The sequence below is a fragment of the Penicillium diatomitis genome, assembly GCF_028827545.1.
Source record: "Penicillium diatomitis strain IBT 30728 chromosome Unknown utg000001l_segment0_segment0, whole genome shotgun sequence".
NCBI lineage: Eukaryota > Fungi > Ascomycota > Eurotiomycetes > Eurotiales > Aspergillaceae > Penicillium > Penicillium diatomitis.
The window spans coordinates 4,217,504-4,234,510 of NW_026623173.1; the positions used below are offsets into that span (position 1 = coordinate 4,217,504).

The window sequence follows — 17,007 nt, forward strand, 5'->3', positions numbered from 1 at the left end:
AGTAAGGCTGGAGAAGACCACCTCCCAGGCTCTTGCTAGCAACCTGTAACATCACAGCACCACACAACAAGGCGGACAAGCCGACCGACTGGGAAGAGGTGGAGGTTGCCAAGTGGCGGTTGCCAAGGGCGGTGACTGGTGAGTGGTACGGAGTTGCCGCAAGTTGCAGGCCTGAACTCTCCTCGACGTGGGTGGTTGGCCTGAATGCCTGATGGCCCTGGCACTCCGCCACTGCCGCTGCAGGCTCAGCTTGCCAGGATTCTGTTTCTTGCCCTTTTTACCCTCTCCACTCCTCCCCATCTGTCCCGTTCATCGCTTCTCCCTTCCCTTTAGTGGATTTGTTTCTTTTGTTTAGCAGTTTCTCTGCTCTCTGATGAGTCCCGTTTTCAAACAGGTGCTACGGCAATTCTAGTCGACACCTGTCTCTCCGCGCGACCCGTGTCTCTTGTGCAAAGAAAAACAACCCAGTACGTACGGAACCGTGCCTTTTTCTCCGTCTTCTCGGCACCCTCGGCAAAGAAAGAACAAACCTCTTCTCGGCGCTCGCAACCGCGAAGAGATGCCGAAGGCAGGAGATAGCTTCCAGAAGAAAGCTAACACATGTCGGAGCCTAGCTGATCTCTCTTGAGTTTCACTGTCCCATCCACCCCCTTCCATTCATCTTAATACACGTCGGACCAAGCACGGAAAAAATCCCGCAATGTTCAGGAATACCGCCCTCAAGGCCACCCACAGCAATGTGCTGCGTGGTGCAGCCACGGCTACTTCTCGTCGGGCCTTCGGCCTGGCCTCCACTGCTCGCAGTGCCTCAAAGACGTCATTCGGTCTGACCAGTCGCCGTCCCCTCGCCGTTGTCGACCGTGCCTTCAAGGGCGCTCGCCTTTATGCTTCATCTGCGGAGGGCAATGCTCCTGGAGTGGTAAGCAATATATGACTCTCTGTCTCGCGCAAGCGATGTCAGCCATCACACATGATCATACTGCGCGAAACATCGCATCGATCGATCCTGAAAAAAGAGGCGACCACCCGACTAACGCGACGGCGCGAAACTTTTTTGTTTGCCTTCCTTGTGAATTAGGACCCCAATGATTCTTTCCTCCAGGGCAGCACTGCCAACTACGTGGATGAGATGTATCTCGCCTGGAAGCGGGATCCCTCCAGCGTCCACATCTCGTGGCAAACCTACTTCAAGAACATGGAGGAGGGTCACATGCCCATCTCCCAGGCCTTCACTCCTCCTCCCACTCTGGTCCCCACCCCTACCGGTGGTGTCCCCCAGGACATGCCCGGCACTGGCCTCGGCGCGGGCACCGACGTGACCAACCACTTGAAGGTGCAGCTGCTGTGCCGCGCCTACCAGGCTCGTGGCCACCACAAGGCCAAGATTGATCCTCTCGGCATCCGCAGCGACGCCGAGACCTTTGGTTACAGCAAGCCCAAGGAGTTGGAACTAGACCATTACGGTTTCACTGAGCGCGACCTCGACCAGGAATTCGCTCTCGGACCCGGTATCCTGCCCCGTTTCATCACCGAGACCCGCAAGAAGATGACCCTCCGCGAGATCATCGACGCCTGCGAGAAGATCTACTGCGGCTCCTACGGTGTCGAATACATCCACATTCCCGACCGCAAGCCCTGCGAGTGGATCCGTGACCGATTCGAGGTTCCCCAGCCTTACAACTACTCCGTCGATGACAAGCGCCGCATCCTGGACCGTCTGATCTGGTCTTCCAGCTTCGAGTCTTTCTTGGCCACCAAGTTCCCCAACGACAAGCGTTTCGGTCTGGAGGGTTGTGAGACTCTCGTTCCCGGTATGAAGGCCCTGATCGACCGTAGCGTCGACTACGGTATCAAGGATATTGTCATTGGTATGCCTCACCGTGGGCGTCTCAACGTGCTCTCCAACGTGGTGCGCAAGCCCAACGAGTCCATCTTCAGTGAATTTGCCGGCTCTACTGAGCCCTCCGATGAGGGCTCCGGTGACGTCAAGTACCACTTGGGTATGAACTTTGAGCGTCCCACTCCCTCCGGCAAGCGCGTCCAGCTCTCGCTGGTCGCCAATCCCTCCCACTTGGAGGCTGAGGACCCCGTTGTGCTGGGTAAGACCCGCGCTATCCAGCACTATAACAACGACGAGACCAAGTTCGACAGCGCAATGGGTGTTTTGCTACACGGTGACGCTGCTTTCGCGGCCCAGGGTGTTGTTTATGAGACCATGGGCTTCCACTCTCTCCCCGCCTACTCCACTGGCGGTACCATCCACATCGTGGTGAACAACCAGATTGGTTTCACCACCGACCCCCGCTTTGCCCGCTCGACCCCCTACTGCTCGGACATTGCCAAGTCCATTGACGCCCCCGTCTTCCACGTCAACGCGGACGACGTTGAGGCCGTCAACTACGTGTGCCAGGTCGCTGCCGACTGGCGTGCCGAGTTCAAGTCTGACGTTGTCGTTGATATTGTTTGCTACCGTAAGCAGGGTCACAACGAGACCGATCAGCCCTCTTTCACCCAGCCCTTGATGTACAAGCGCATTGCCTCCCAGAAGGCTCAGCTTGACAAGTACGTCGAGAAGCTGATCAACGAGGGTACCTTCACCAAGGAGGACATCGATGAGCACAAGAAGTGGGTCTGGGGCATGCTCAACGACAGCTTCGATCGCAGCAAGGACTACCAGCCCACTGGCCGTGAGTGGCTGACTTCGGCTTGGAATGGATTCAAGACCCCCAAGGAGCTCGCTAACGAAGTCCTGCCTCACCTCGAAACCGCTGTCGAGGCCAAGTCCCTGCAGCATATCGCCGACAAGGTCAGCGGCAGCAGCATGCCTGAGGGCTTCACCCTTCACCGTAACCTGAAGCGTATTCTTGCCAACCGTAAGAAGAGCGTCGAGGAGGGCAAGAACATTGACTGGGCGACTGCTGAGGCTCTTGCTTTCGGTTCGCTCGTTGATGAGGGATACCACGTCCGCATTTCCGGACAGGATGTTGAGCGTGGTACCTTCTCCCAGCGTCACGCTGTCCTTCATGACCAGGAGACCGAGGCTACCTACACTCCTCTTCAAAACATTGGTGAAAAGCAGGGTAGCTTTGTCATCTCCAACTCCTCCCTGAGCGAGTTCGGCGCGTAAGTACATTCCCTGCAAGTCCTTCTGAGATTGCCGCGCATTGCTAATATTATGACTCTTTCCACCTTCTTCCAGTCTTGGTTTCGAATACGGCTACTCGCTCACCTCCCCGGAGGCCCTCGTCATGTGGGAGGCTCAGTTCGGTGACTTCGCCAACAACGCCCAATGTATTATCGATCAGTTCATTGCTGCCGGTGAATCCAAGTGGCTGCAGCGCTCTGGTCTGGTTGTCTCCTTGCCGCATGGTTATGATGGCCAGGGTCCTGAGCATTCCTCCGGCCGTATGGAGCGCTGGCTGCAGCTTTGCAATGAGGAGCCTCGCGTCTTCCCATCCGCTGACAAGCTGGACCGCCAGCACCAGGATTGCAACATGCAGATTGTCTGCATGACCGAGCCTTCCAACATCTTCCACGTCCTTCGTCGCCAGATGCACCGCCAGTTCCGAAAGCGTAAGTCTTGTTCCAGGCAAACAGCCACCTGTTTTGAGCCTGTTTTCGCTGACCTTGATATTCTCTCCCCCCAGCCCTTGTTATTTTCTTCTCCAAGTCGCTTCTGCGTCACCCCATCGCTCGCTCTGACATTGAGGCCTTCACTGGTGATTCCCACTTCAAGTGGATCATCCCCGACACTGCCCACAAGACCGAGGCCATCGACGCCCCGGAGAAGATCGAGCGTGTGATCATGTGCTCTGGTCAGGTGTACGCTGCCCTTGTCAAACACCGTGAGGCCAATGGTATTCGCAACACTGCCATCACTCGTGTTGAGCAGCTGCATCCCTTCCCCTGGGATCAGCTCAAGGAGAACCTCGACAGCTACCCCAACGCCAAGGACATTGTCTGGTGTCAAGAGGAGCCTTTGAACGCCGGTGCCTGGTCCTTCGTCCAGCCCCGTATCGAGACCATGCTCAACTCCACCGAGCACCACAACCGTCGCCACGTTCTCTACGCTGGTCGTGCTCCTAGCGCCTCCGTTGCCACCGGTCTCAAGGCCGTCCACTTGAAGGAGGAGCAGGAGTTCCTGGAGGATGCCTTCTCCATTCACCAGGACCGCCTGAAGGGCGAGTAGATGTGACTTGTCATATTTCACTAAATCGGGGAGTCACCCGCATTTGGATACTTGATTGGGTTGCTTTCCTATGTTCATGGGTTTTGCCGGAAGCTAGCGTCCGATTTCCTCTGCTTTTTCCCTCCGATTTTCTTTATGTGATTACTCTGTGTACTACAACTTGTTCATTATCACTTTCATGACCTTGATTTTTTTCGTCGTGTCCTGGTACATACGACCTGTCAGTCCCGTTGCGCTGGACGTGGTTTGGTTGATGCGCTAGAGATTTTGTTTTGTAAAATACAAATTCCATTGACAGTTGCATTGTGAGAGACATCCTTTCCAACCTGCAATATAACGGTCCTTATTCGTAAGATTGAAATTCGCACATGCTGTCCTCAAATTTAAGGTTGCCCTGCAGACCCCTGCTGGTAGTTCGTCCGCAATGCACGAACTAGGTAATCCGGTCTGGTCTGGAATGCATGAGAATATAGGCAATTCTCCCGAAGCTTGTTTTAGGCCCACGTTCTAGGTATCGCTATGTCCATAAAATCACGGAAAACTACCCCCAGTACTATCAGGGTCTCCAAACAAAATCCCACTCAAGCTAGCAATTGGTACAATGGTGAATGTCTGGGCTATCCAATGTAATTCTTGAATTTCAAGTGTGGTAGATCGAACATGTAAAATGCCCGGTCGCTACTACACAAAAAGGGGGCTGACGTCATGAAACGCTGGACCGGCAGCCAACTCAGTAGCAATGATGAGTCGCGCGTGGTTGTCTCGGCCGCCTCATATTTCAGGCGATAACTCTCACCTGATCCCGTGGGCTCTTCTCCGCACGCAAAGTTTCCGGCATACTTATCACGTCTTCATGTGTTGAACATCTGCCCTTGAGAGCTTACGTTGGACGAATTGTGTGCGCCTTGTTGATTAGATCCCAGTGATATGCTAGCAATCAGCATTGGATTACCTAATCGTCCATCTGGTACGACCTAACCATCGGTGCTTGCTGCTTAGTCGTCATTCTCAGTCGCAGTCCGTTTTCCCGCCCTCCTCATTTGCACACCATGTCGGCCGTGTCTTCAACTGCCCCAAACTCGCAACAGGGTCAAAGCACCCGTCAATCCACCAGACAGACGCGCACAAATCCATCTCGGACGTCCAAAACGGTTGGTCGGTCTTCGTTTGGTTTGGGTCGTGGACAAGCTGCAGAAGTTCCCTCGACTACCCCTGTTCCGCATGGCTTCTACCCTGCGCTTACACACTTCACGGACGCGATTACTGCTTTACCACGCGAATTCCGCAGACACAACTCGCTGCTGAAGGAGGTTGACGCCAAAGCGTGGGCGCTGGAAGAAAACCTACTTCAGCTCCTGCAGGTTGCTTCTGAGTCGCAACCTGTGCCGCACCCGGCCCACCCCGCTCCGATTGTTGCAGGCGTCGTACGCGAGGATGTCTTGCCCAAGGTGAGTACCGGATCCTCATCGCCAGTTCTGGCTGTACTCTAATCGTTCAAATTGATTTTTGACTTACCCCGCTCTCTGTTTCTCAGGACTTCGCCCAGCCTCCAGAGTCGCCTGACAGTAAGAATCGTCGGCTCCTCTTCGATCGTGTACGGCAAAGTCTGACCGATCTGATGATGACCGCCGACGAGAAAAACCATGTGATTTCGAATGCGAACGAGGAATTGGACCGCCAGGTCATCCGCTTGGATACCGTTTTCCCTTACATCGCAGGCGAGATCAGCGACGAGGCTCGCTTGGGCAGTCTTACGCACTGGGCATACTCAAATAAGAGCGCAGCGAAGGCTGCGACGAATGAACGTCCACGTCGTGAAGCCGTGTCTCAGCGACAAGATTTATCACACGTACTCCACGAGGCAGAAGCTGCGAGTCGAAGCGAGGCACGGCGGGAAGCTGTTAGGGCTCGCGCTCGAAGACCGAATGCCGATGCCGATTACGAGGAGGGTCGTGCGCCCCGCAAGACCAATACAGGAAAAGTCCGTGGAGAAAATGCGACGGGGGAGACTGCTGCGCCCAAGCGACGCAAGGTCGAACGGCCTGCGCCTACAGAGGGAAGTACGCCCATGGAGCGCTCAGCCAGTAACGCCGGTGGGCAGCGTGGGGCCAATAAAGAAGGGGGTGAAAAGAAGAGGTCTCGCGCTCCGAACCCGAACGCAGCTACGGCTCGCAAGAAGTATGTTTTCTGACCCCTTCCCATGCGTCGCAAATCCTCTTGAATCTCATGTTGCAGTCGGCTAAATTGTGACGTGTACAGGACCGCTGTTACCTCGAACGCCGGCTCACCTGTTTTGGCTCCCTCGCCTCTCATCGGTACTTTCAGCAACCAGGCACGTAGTGCTGCTAGCCCAGGACCTAATACCACACGCCCTCAATCATCGAGAGCCCAGCAGACGGGTACTCAGACAAACAGCTCTCGACAGCGACCAACTTCATCTGCTTCCACTCGCGTTAATCAATCCAACTCCAGTAAGTCCCGACAAATGTCACTCCAAATGCTTTATCTTGTCCAGCGCGGCTGACCAACTACTGCTTCAGCCAAACCTACGGAGTCGCGATCTACTGCTGCCCGTGAGCTAGTTAAAAATGAACCTGCAACCATCGAATCACGAGCTTCCGAGAACGAGTCCGCAGCTCGGCCGAATACCTCGGCCACTAGCAAACGCGAAGAGGATCGGCCCACGGAGGTTATCGAGTCGCAACCCACAAAGACGCCTTCGACCGCCACGGCGACAGCAGCAGCGACGACAACGACAACGACGACAACGACAACGACAGCAACCACAACAAACAAGGGCCGGAGTTCCAAGACCTCCACTCCTCTCCTTTCCACGATTGCCGAGCCTACTTCATCTCGCTCAAGACCCAGCCGAGGACAGGATTCAGCGCCTAAGCGCACGGCCAAGAAACCTCCAGTGCAGCCCGTCATTCCATCTGACGACGAATCCTTGCAGGAGGGAGATGACGAAGACGAAGAACAAGAGCCAAGATACTGCTACTGCAACGAGGTTAGCTTTGGCGAAATGGTGGCCTGTGACAACGATAATTGTCCACGGGAGTGGTTCCACTTGTCATGTGTTGGAATGACCAAACCCCCTGGAAAGAATGGTCAGTTCTCTCTCACCCAGAAATTCTCTTCCTCGTGTTCTCTGCGCGAGACTTGCCCCTTCTCGATGATACAAAGACTAACGCTCCTCCAGTTAAATGGTATTGCACTGAGTGTAAAGAGAACATGCGACGAAGCCGCAACGGGCGATGAATTCGGCTGTTCTCTTGTAGCTAGAGAGTTGCTATAACGTGGGGACACTTGAGAGCTCCAGATTCTGAATTCAGATATCTAGTCTGTGTTGCTCAGGTCTGGTGCGAAACTACTAGTACCTGAATCCATCATTGGACGTCTAATGACCAGAATTTTCTTGGCCCACGCTTGGCTGTTGGCACTAGTAAGACGTAGTTGCTGGGCCTAACACGGAAGGTATCATGATCAAAGCCTGGCTTTGGTCTTTAGTGTTGTCTCTCATAGGGTCCGTTGAGTATGATGTGAATCAGTCTTATCTTGACAATCATCCCAATAGCGATGTAAACACATCAAAGGAGCCCTTCCATTCCTAACACAGAGTGTCGCTAAGGAAAGCGGGAACAACAATTGCCAATTCCCACATCTCGAACCCCGAGATATCCTTCTCCGCCTTGCTCTTTTTTCTCTTGCTCCCTTGTTCTTTGTTTTGTTTTGTTTTTCTTGCGATCTTCTCTCCACGATGAATTTCAATCAAAACATCCGCTCTCTCCATGAAGTCGTAACCACCCCATACCATCTACGCTCTCCTCCTCCGATCCCCACCAAGATTATCCATCCCGGACGCCGACGCAGCAACCTCCCCCTCCAACCTCCTCCTCATATCCTCAAACCGCTCCGTCTCGCCACCTCCGCCTGCACGGACCCCCCTCCCACTCCCATCAGCTTCACCCCGAACGCGACGCTCCCTTTCTCCCACGATCCACGCAGGAACCCGGAAGCCATGCGTCGCCGGCGAAAGGCCGGGCAGAAGTTCCGCGCGCCAGGCCATTCCAATAAACCAGCCGATTGCGGAGGGGAGGAGCATGTGCGGGAACTGGGAGAGCGCGAGCTGTGCTGCGACGAGGTACGTGGTTGTTTTGTCGGAGAGGAGGATTGTTAGACTTGGGGACGGGGGTTTAGAGCTTGGTGTGTTGGTGCTGGTGCTGGTGCTGGTGCTGGTATTTGCGCTTGGTGGTTGGGTTGTTGTGGAGGTTGAGTCGGGTGATGAAGAGGAAGAGGTGCTGGTACCGATGCGAATGCGAAAAGTATGCGGAACGGTAGCGTAGTACTGTGCGAGCAAGGCGAAGATCATTGCCGTTGGCCCCGAGGGAAGATAGTTGAGCGCGTTGAGAGAGAGAGGACGCACGAATAGCGCCAGAAGAATGGGCGGAAGGAGTGTTGTATACGGTAATGTTGTCAAAAGAAAGGTCTAAGAACACGAGAGAAAGGCATCAAAAAATCGGGTTCCATTCCAACAGTCGGGAAGAGAGACAAGCATCCTCCTCTGAGCCACACAAAATGCGCCCTGCGAAACTTACCGCCATTTTCCTCTTCCCCCAAGCCCGCTCAATCACTCTAAGATGATACACTAGCATTGCCGCAAACAAAGCCTCCGTGGAGTTCGTAAACCCCGCCACATGCCAGGTCAGAGCGCGCCAGAATTGCGCATAGGGCCAAAAGTGCGGCGATACATGAATCGGCGCAAGGTATTTGATATCGAATATGGAGAGGGCAATTGACGAGCCGATGGTGTAGATGAGGAGACCTTTGGTAATTGGGGTGTTCGTGAACCCGGATGTGAGCATCGTGGATGGCGCGCCCCGCGGGTTGACAAATTGTCGGGGTTATTTGGTTGTGTAAGCTTGCGATGAGAGTGGGGAGGGGGAGTGTGTCGTGTTTCGATGAGGAGGGATGTTCGGATAAAACAAGTACGAGGGTGTCGTTCAGAGTATGACTTTTAGGGTTGGGGAATCCGATTGGAGTGAGATTGGACTGCTCAGTGGTTTGTGGAAAGGAAAGGAAATGTGCAGCAAAGTAAGTGCTTAGGAAAGGTGGAAGCTCTCTACACTCTGGAGTGGATAAGCTCGAGGCCAGATTGGCATCGGAACCCGGAAAATCCGGGGTACCTCGGCATGCCGATCAGGCAGTTTGGTGACTAGCTCTGCGAGATATTCTCCATGAAAGTACTAGTATCCTGCTCCACGTGGCTGACAAACAAGACACAGCAGGCTGTTGGATACGTTGACAATGCTGGCCCACTTACACCCGATTCAATGGAAACATATAGACGCTTACAGCCAGCACGCAATTATTATATTGTACAAAGCGGGGAGCCTCAACTACAGAACGAACATGTCTTCGTCCATCGACGCGAATTGCGGTCTTGATGAAAGATCCAGGGTCATCTCAAGGGCGATATTCGTGAGGGAGAATGTTTCTAATTAGCTGGCGTACTTGCTTCTCGAGCTACTTCCGCCTTTTCCGCTTCCAGGGCGCTTCTGTATCGATTCAGTGCAACCTCCAAGGCTCGAATAGTTGGACCCAGCAGCTGATGCACCACTTTCTCGCCACCTTCAATGTCGTCCAAATTTAATCGAGGCTTGCGCTTAGTCTTTTCGTAGTATTCGCGCGCCGCATGTTTTCTTCGATCCACCTCCACCTGCCGCTCAGCTTCGGCGTCATTGGCAACGGCTTTAATGCGCTCCATGGCGCGACTTAGAGACTCAGAAAGCGACTGTACTTCACCCGCACGCTCGGGGTTGCCAGAAAGAAAAGCGTGCCAGAATTGGTGAAGGAACTCGGTTGACGTCGCATGAGTCAAGGTCAACCGGTCGTAAAGACCAGGCGATAGACCAAAGGTGTCGGAAGCAGCTTTTTCATTCGTCTGCTCTCGCTGCTCGCGAACAGCGCCCAGAATTTGAGCAAATGCGTCATGGAGGGCGGCGGACGAACCAACGGGTCGCTGACTGGCCGGTGCGTCCTCCATCTCCTCGTCTTCATCATCGCCTGGGTCAACCAGCTTCTGAAGTGGAGCATCGCCTCCGAGGGGTAAGTTCTGTGCAATATCAGATCGAAGTGTTTTGAGCACCTGCTCCGGATCCCGCTTGGCGAAAGCGCGAGCTTGCTCGTCCTCCTGGGTCTGGGAGAAAAATCGATTTTGATCGCGAATATTCAGAGTGACACGAGTCTGCTCTTCATCGCCCTGCAAATCCCGAAGTTGCATGCTCTGCCAGGTCTCCTCATCTATGCCAATCGGCGCGGTCACATCTCCATCGGCCGGGGCAACATTGGACATGATCTTCTCGCTCAAGCTATTCAAAGTCCGAATGATGGGTACCTTGTCGGCACCCGAGGGCCGCATATCCATGTCCGGCCTGTTACCCTGGCGTTGACTATGGTGGACTTCATTTCCAGCCAAGTCCATAAAGTGTGGCACGTAAGCGTTGCGAGCAGAAGCCGTATTTTCTTCCCGAAGATACTTATCCAAGATCGCATCTGTCGCATCTGTCTCAGAGATACGCTCCCCACGCAGCTTCTTGAACAGTCGACTTTGGAAGAACCGGGACCAGAACTGCTGCTCGCTTAGTTTCGGAACATTCTCGTCGTACACTCGCTTGACGAGCGGGTGTTGTGAGAAGATCAGCGAGATCTGCTCCTTGCTGATATTCAATCGGGTCACGTTCTCTTCGACGCGAGGCTTGAGGGATGAAAGCACGTTGTAAGAGCCGCGAGTCTGTGCGCGCTCAATCGCATGCGCTCGTAGAAGATGTAGTCGCGTCGACCAGAATTGTGACATGAACTGGGCAGAGGTCAAGCTGTCGGGCTTGGTCTGAATAGATTCCATGAACATTCGCTGCAGTGACGGGTCAGCCTTTAGCAAAGACTGTTGCAATTCGACATCCCCCTTCAGCTTGTTATCATCATCCCACGGGTTCTTCGATGAACTCGCCGAGGAGACGGCATTGGCAATCGCCATGGCAGCGGATAAGCCTCCGGCACCAACAGCACCCGGGACAGGTGTTTGTGCTGGGGTGGTCGCTTTTCCTGCACTCATTCTTGCGCTCAATGCGTTCTTGATGGCGTCGGCCTGAGTGCGCGCTAGGTCTGGGCCGGCCGTGAACAGAAATACATATTGGTCCGGCTCACTGGCAGGCGGTGCATTCGGAGCAAGGGCAAAGATCTTGAGCATCACTTTAGGATTTGTGGCCGGGGTTTGTTTTAAGTCTGGAGCAGGTTGCGCGATTAGTCGCATGATCGTTGCCTCCCGAGAGATTAAAGCAAAATCACAAGGGAGCTTTCAAACATACTGGTAATTCCAGAGACAGAAATATTGACACCCGGCTGCCCTGCAGCTGCCGGGGTCCATGTGAGCGTCTGTTCATCTTGCGAAAGAGCGAGAGTGCCATCCTTCTTCTTGTACGATGCAGCTCCACTCGGTGAGGCCATCCTCGCGAGTCTCTACAGCTTCCACTGTCCTGAGCAGTGCAACAATGAAACCACCCATCGAGATCAAAGACGAGTCTCGAGAGTAAGGCTCCAGTGAAGCAGGTGAGAAGGCCTCGTGTTTAAGAGGGTCAGGACTGGGAACAGAGCATGAAATTACCGTTCAGAGCCGCAGTGCTTGAATCTAATCATCACGTGATGACATCATCGGCCCTTATCGAAGGTTAGGTAGTCGGCAGCGGTACTGTGGAATGTAGATGCCCCGTTGTCGTAGTGGTACTAGTTACTCGAAAGTAAAAGACTTTGTCAATACAAGTAAGAAACTACGCGATTTCAGCTTATATTTGACAAGGGCAATTAATGATGCGATCAATGAATATCAGGTTCAAATAGGGTTACAACAACATTCCGTTGTTCTACAAGAAGCGAATATTAGGATTTCAAGAATTTTCATTGAGTAGAGTGATGCACAGAACGCCTGTAATAGTATATGACATGTGACAAATTGGGAGCCACGATGAGCAACAGCAGGATGAACCAGCGCTGAAGTTGTCTCTGATGCTTTACAATTCCCTGGAAGAAAACAACGCAGATGAAGAGCAACAATCCACGTACGAAACCAAGAGCTAGAATGCTGAATTTTGAAAGCCATGTTGCGCGCCGCCATGCATGGAACTCCATGGATATCGTCATTCAAGTCGTCAAAAAGCAAGCAAAGAAAATGCCATCCCTCTGGAAGAAAACACAGGAAAACCGACCAAGCATGCAATGATCGAAGAGCTGAAGATTGATCAAGAGAAAAGAAAAAAGAGGAGCAGAAATCAGCAAGGGTATTGATGCCGCAAACAAACCAAAAAGGGGGGAAAAAAACGTGGAAGACGCGGTGAAAAATGAGAATCAGTAATAGTTCTTCGCTCCGGCCCAACACGGAAAGCAAAGGTAGAGAAGCTGAACGGCAGTCTCCAGAACATGTCATTTTTTGAACATGTAGTGGCCATAGAGTCCACCCACGTCACCGACGGCCATGGGAATCTTGCGCATACCCCACCAGCGAGCGCCCATTTTCCAGGAGCGCGAACCATCATCGACGGGTTCACTGGGAAGGGATGCCGGGTCACGAACGTACCACCCGCGGCGGCCAAGGTCACGGACAGTCCAGCCAACCGAGACACGCTGTGTCTTGGCTCGTTCACGCAACGGGGTAATGATTTTGTCACTGAACTCAATCACCTGCAAAGGGTAGCTGTGCTCCGAGAGCAACATACACGTGCTGGTGTTGAAGATGGTGGCGATGGTCATCTGTGGCACCTTTGCGAGGTCGAGGTAGCAGAGTGTGCTGGGACCAACACCATTCGCGGCTTGATTATCCGAGGACCGGGAGAAGAATGAGTTGACATCCTTGACAGATAGATCCGCAGAGCTGAGACCCAGTTCTTCCAGGTGAGCAGTCAAGGGAACCAGAAGCGGGACATGCTCCGAAGTGATCTTGGCACCTCCAAGGTTCAAGGAGCGAAGAGAGGAGGGCAATTTCGGCAACAGTGCGGTGACATCGTCCTCCTCCAGCAAGCGGAAGCGGGTTGGGTCATTCAGGAGGTTTAAGTAAGCCAAAGAATCACAGACGGCGGGATGAGTGGTCAAGAATTCGACCAAAGCAGAGCTCCGCAAGCGGGTGCAACGCGAGAGGCCTAAATGGGTGATGCGAGCCGTTTCAGGAATCGAAAAAAGAGCCGAATCGTTAACCTGCGTGTGGGTCAGATCCAGATGGGTTAAGTTCGTCAATCTCGGCAAAAGGAGGTCGAACATTGGCGCTTGGATCGTGCTGCATTCGTGGAGGGAGAGTCGCATAAGATGAGGCATGCTCAGGGGCAGAGCAGGGCCCCCGGTCAGAGCTTCGGTGAAGACCTGAGAGAAGGACTGTGTGGAACAGCCGCACAGGTCAACTGCCCGGAGGTTGGGGAGGCCCATGAACAACTTGCGCACCACATCCACGCTCAGATCCCCCTCGAGGTGTTCCTGCAGCAGACATTCCTTCAGGTTAGGCAGCAGATCCAGGCACTTGAGCAAGGTGCGCGAAGTCAGATTCTGAATCTCGGCATTCATCTGCTTGGTGCGCCCCAGGCCGACGGAGGTGAAGTGCGAGAAATCGAGTCGGCGCACCAGTGTGCCGAGAGCCGGGTAGGCCGACATGTGATTGAGAGCTTTGGAGAAGATAACTGAATGAGGGAAGGTCATGTTCCGATACAACACGCTGAGAGTCGCCGCGTGCAATGTGCGCGATGTGAGCAAGCACGATACAAGATCCACATTGCGAGGTGTGTAGCCATTGGGTGGGAGATCGATGGCCAAGTAGGAGATGCATTGGTCTATGGGCAGGGATTAGCATACAGGCACTGGGAAGGGATACTTTTGTCTGATACACAGGGCTCGTTGGGCGCGGTGACTTACCGAGAAGCTCTGGTGGTAGTCTCTCCAGCGGCGAAGAGCCCGGCTGTTGCTCTTCCTGCACTGGCTCTACCACCGCCTGCACCTCCGGGACCTTGGGTACGCCTAGCTTTGGAGCATGGTCATGCGACTCCCACGCCCAACCTTTCGACTGCATGCCTCCCAGACTGCGAAGGTCGCCATAGCTGCGGCTCAGACTCTTTCCACCAAGCCGGATCTGTTTCCAGCCCAGAAATCCACCGCACGGGCAGCAGAAGTCGGGGGTTTGCTGCATTTCCTGCGCAGTCGGCCTAGGAGACTCCTTTGGGGAAGACACGTGCTGAGTATCGACAAATGACTGCGCAATGCCTGGAAACCGACAAAAGATATGTAAGCGAGCATTCACACGCGATTGGGATACAGAGAGCGATTCGCCACCACCGATCATCGCGCAGACCACGACAATCAACAACATACCGTCAACGTCTTCCTTGATCGAGCCAAAAGATGGGCGCCGGCGGCTGCTCGACCTAGATCCGTCCGGGGTATCGCAAGGCGAAGGAGACGAATCGCGCGAGAGAGTATCGGCGAACGACGAGTTCGACAAGCGGGTGTTGATCTGCTTGATGTGCAGAGGAGCCACCGAGGGAGCGGAAACAGAAGCCATCGTGAAAGAAAGTCCAAGGGGGAAAAAAGAGAGCGGGTCCTGGAAGAAGAGGTCCCAACCGGGGGGGGGGCGGCAGCGTGGACAAGTCGGTACAGGACGTGAAGTCGAGTGGGAACACAAAGGCCCCCCAACAGGAAGGGTCAAAAAAATAGAGTAATTTTCCTTTCTAGAATCGCAGAGAACGTGCGAAGAGTGAGGGAGTAAAATGTCACAGCTTCCCCGGATTTCAAGCGGAAAAGAGTTTTCGGTCAAGCGACACCAGGGCAGAGCGGCGCACGGCGGTACTGTAGTCCAGTTGGAGAGAATGGAAGGTTGACTAGAGGAGGATCGCGACGGCTTAGGGCTATAGTTTTGGCGTAGTTCGATGGGAGGGGCGGCGGGGAAAAAGAAAAAAAAAAGGCAAAGTTCTTAGTCACAGAAAAGCCCGTGCCGGCGTTCCACACGCCCAGTGAGGGAGGCCGTCGCGGTTGAGTGGACACAACGCCTAGAAAAACGGGGATTTGCGACTGTAGGAAGTGTCGGACCACGAGGAGTGCCGACTCACCGAGGACTTCTGGAAATCTGTGTGTGAGAGAGTCCTGCTGGTCCTGACTCGTGGCGATGTCGGTGAGGTCAGTGTTGAGGGTGATGGTGTACTGACGGTCGTGGTCAGCGGGTTCGACGAAAGACGTTTCACTGAATGAAGGAATCGGCCAAGCGATACGATGACTGCTTCCAAGGTCCCGAATTTGCAGAGGCGAAAATGCGAACAATTATCTCAAGTCGGTGGCAGTTGAAGGAGGTCAAGATGTCTGGGTGACTGGAGGCGACGACTCACCTTGGAACGGCGAAGGTGAAAAGAGAGCGAAAAAAGAGAAATAGAAAATCCCAAAAATCTGGGTATGGGCCGCAGCCCAAAGAGGAAACCCACTCTAAATGGCATTTTTGGAGATGCAGAATTTACGGAGTCGTTCGCGTTAGTGTGGCGGTGATGGAATCTTGACTTCAATGACAGTATAAACATGCCGAACGTAAATGAGATGACCGCCAGTTCCTATGGACTACACTGTTCAGTGTATGTACTTAGGTATAGGGAGAACGCATGGGCTTTCCATCATATCGACAACAAGAATTCAAGAGCCACTGGACTCTGGCCACTACGGCATCTCAAGTCACTGCCGGGTAAGTCTGGGCGACGTCGACTGAATCTGGACTCTGGACCAACAAGTATCTATCCATGAAGCGGCATTCTCTCTGATATTCAGCAGATGCAGCATATTCGAATTGACGCTGGAGGCTCCGTCAAGATAAATGAGCCTCAGGTTGGAGGTTGGCTCAATTGCTCGCATCCACTGACGAAGACCTTGCGTCGCCGACCGTCCGATCATGATTGTAAAATCACAATCATTCTTCTCAGGGGAATCACGTTCAACTCGAACAATCACTTCCGTGTAAATTACAATCTGATCATGTACTCCGCTCCTCCTAGATCGTCTTCTTCCCAAAATGGTAATCAGATCGGACCTTTTATTTTGGGCACCATTTTTGACTTTGAATTATGCAAGCGGCCAGCGCATGGCGTCACCTGGGGTTGCGACCACAATACTCGAAAGCAGGGGTTCCGTCGATCAGCCTCAGTCTGAGAGACGTGAGCTTGTTCCAGCGTTGGAAGGGCTAACATGAAGCGCGATGTGAAAACGAAAGAAAACGCGACCAGAGCATCACGAATTTCTCTTCATCATCACACACCCTTTCGAATCTGGCCCTGGGGGGGGGGGCTTTGACCCTTGGAAAAAGAAAGATGAGTTCTTCATCTCCGACCGGACGACCCCGATTCCCAGAGGGACCCGTTCCCGCTTCGGGATTTTTATGACATAATTAGAATAGCTGCCGTCGAAGGAGCCCCCGATTAGGCAATGCACAATAAGAAGTGCGTGCTTCAGCGTCTTCGCGCAAGCGACTCGCTGATATGGATACAAGCATAGACACGTGAATTGACAGTGCCGATCTGACCATTTCCACTTTCAATAATCGACTGGCTAGTAGCTAGTAGCTACTGACCCAGCGCACTGAGCGGAAGTACAAAGGAGTTTTGAGTATGACTAGCGAACCATCGACGGGGTCAGTGATCCCCGTGACTAACCATCGCCCTCTACCGTTCTGGGTTTAGGCCAGCAGTAGCCAGTGGGCTAGCCCTCTTTTGGTTAACATGACTGCCAGCTCACCCCGGGACTTGGTTGCGTTCGTA

General features: G+C 53.6%; 5 protein-coding genes across 5 annotated transcripts; 2 read left to right on the forward strand and 3 right to left on the reverse strand.

Moving 5' to 3' along the window:
* Positions 1-700: 700 nt before the first annotated feature.
* On the forward strand, positions 701-4,189 carry kgd1 (alpha-ketoglutarate dehydrogenase KGD1; the record flags this gene model as incomplete). The annotated part of the gene is made up of 4 exons (XM_056930831.1): positions 701-919; positions 1,079-3,123; positions 3,200-3,573; positions 3,648-4,189. 4 exons carry the CDS (start codon positions 701-703, stop codon positions 4,187-4,189), a joined length of 3,180 nt encoding a protein of 1,059 aa, XP_056795124.1.
* Positions 4,190-5,238: 1,049 nt separating this feature from the next.
* N7539_001228 (putative PHD finger domain protein (Ing1)) lies at positions 5,239-7,487 on the forward strand (the record flags this gene model as incomplete). Its single annotated transcript, XM_056930832.1, has 4 exons — positions 5,239-5,637; positions 5,724-6,367; positions 6,449-6,660; positions 6,730-7,487. The coding sequence occupies 4 exons, from the start codon at positions 5,239-5,241 to the stop codon at positions 7,485-7,487; spliced, it is 2,013 nt and encodes a 670-aa protein (XP_056795125.1).
* A 519-nt stretch (positions 7,488-8,006) lies between these two features.
* dscB lies at positions 8,007-9,054 on the reverse strand (the record flags this gene model as incomplete). The annotated part of the gene is made up of 2 exons (XM_056930833.1): positions 8,007-8,678; positions 8,788-9,054. The coding sequence occupies 2 exons, from the start codon at positions 9,052-9,054 to the stop codon at positions 8,007-8,009; spliced, it is 939 nt and encodes a 312-aa protein (XP_056795126.1).
* A 632-nt stretch (positions 9,055-9,686) lies between these two features.
* On the reverse strand, positions 9,687-11,695 carry N7539_001230 (TFIIH subunit TFB1 family protein; the record flags this gene model as incomplete). The annotated part of the gene is made up of 2 exons (XM_056930834.1): positions 9,687-11,473; positions 11,557-11,695. The coding sequence occupies 2 exons, from the start codon at positions 11,693-11,695 to the stop codon at positions 9,687-9,689; spliced, it is 1,926 nt and encodes a 641-aa protein (XP_056795127.1).
* A 969-nt stretch (positions 11,696-12,664) lies between these two features.
* Positions 12,665-14,780, reverse strand: N7539_001231 (Leucine Rich Repeat domain protein; the record flags this gene model as incomplete). The annotated part of the gene is made up of 2 exons (XM_056930835.1): positions 12,665-14,055; positions 14,138-14,780. 2 exons carry the CDS (start codon positions 14,778-14,780, stop codon positions 12,665-12,667), a joined length of 2,034 nt encoding a protein of 677 aa, XP_056795128.1.
* Between the last annotated feature and the right edge of the window lie 2,227 nt (positions 14,781-17,007).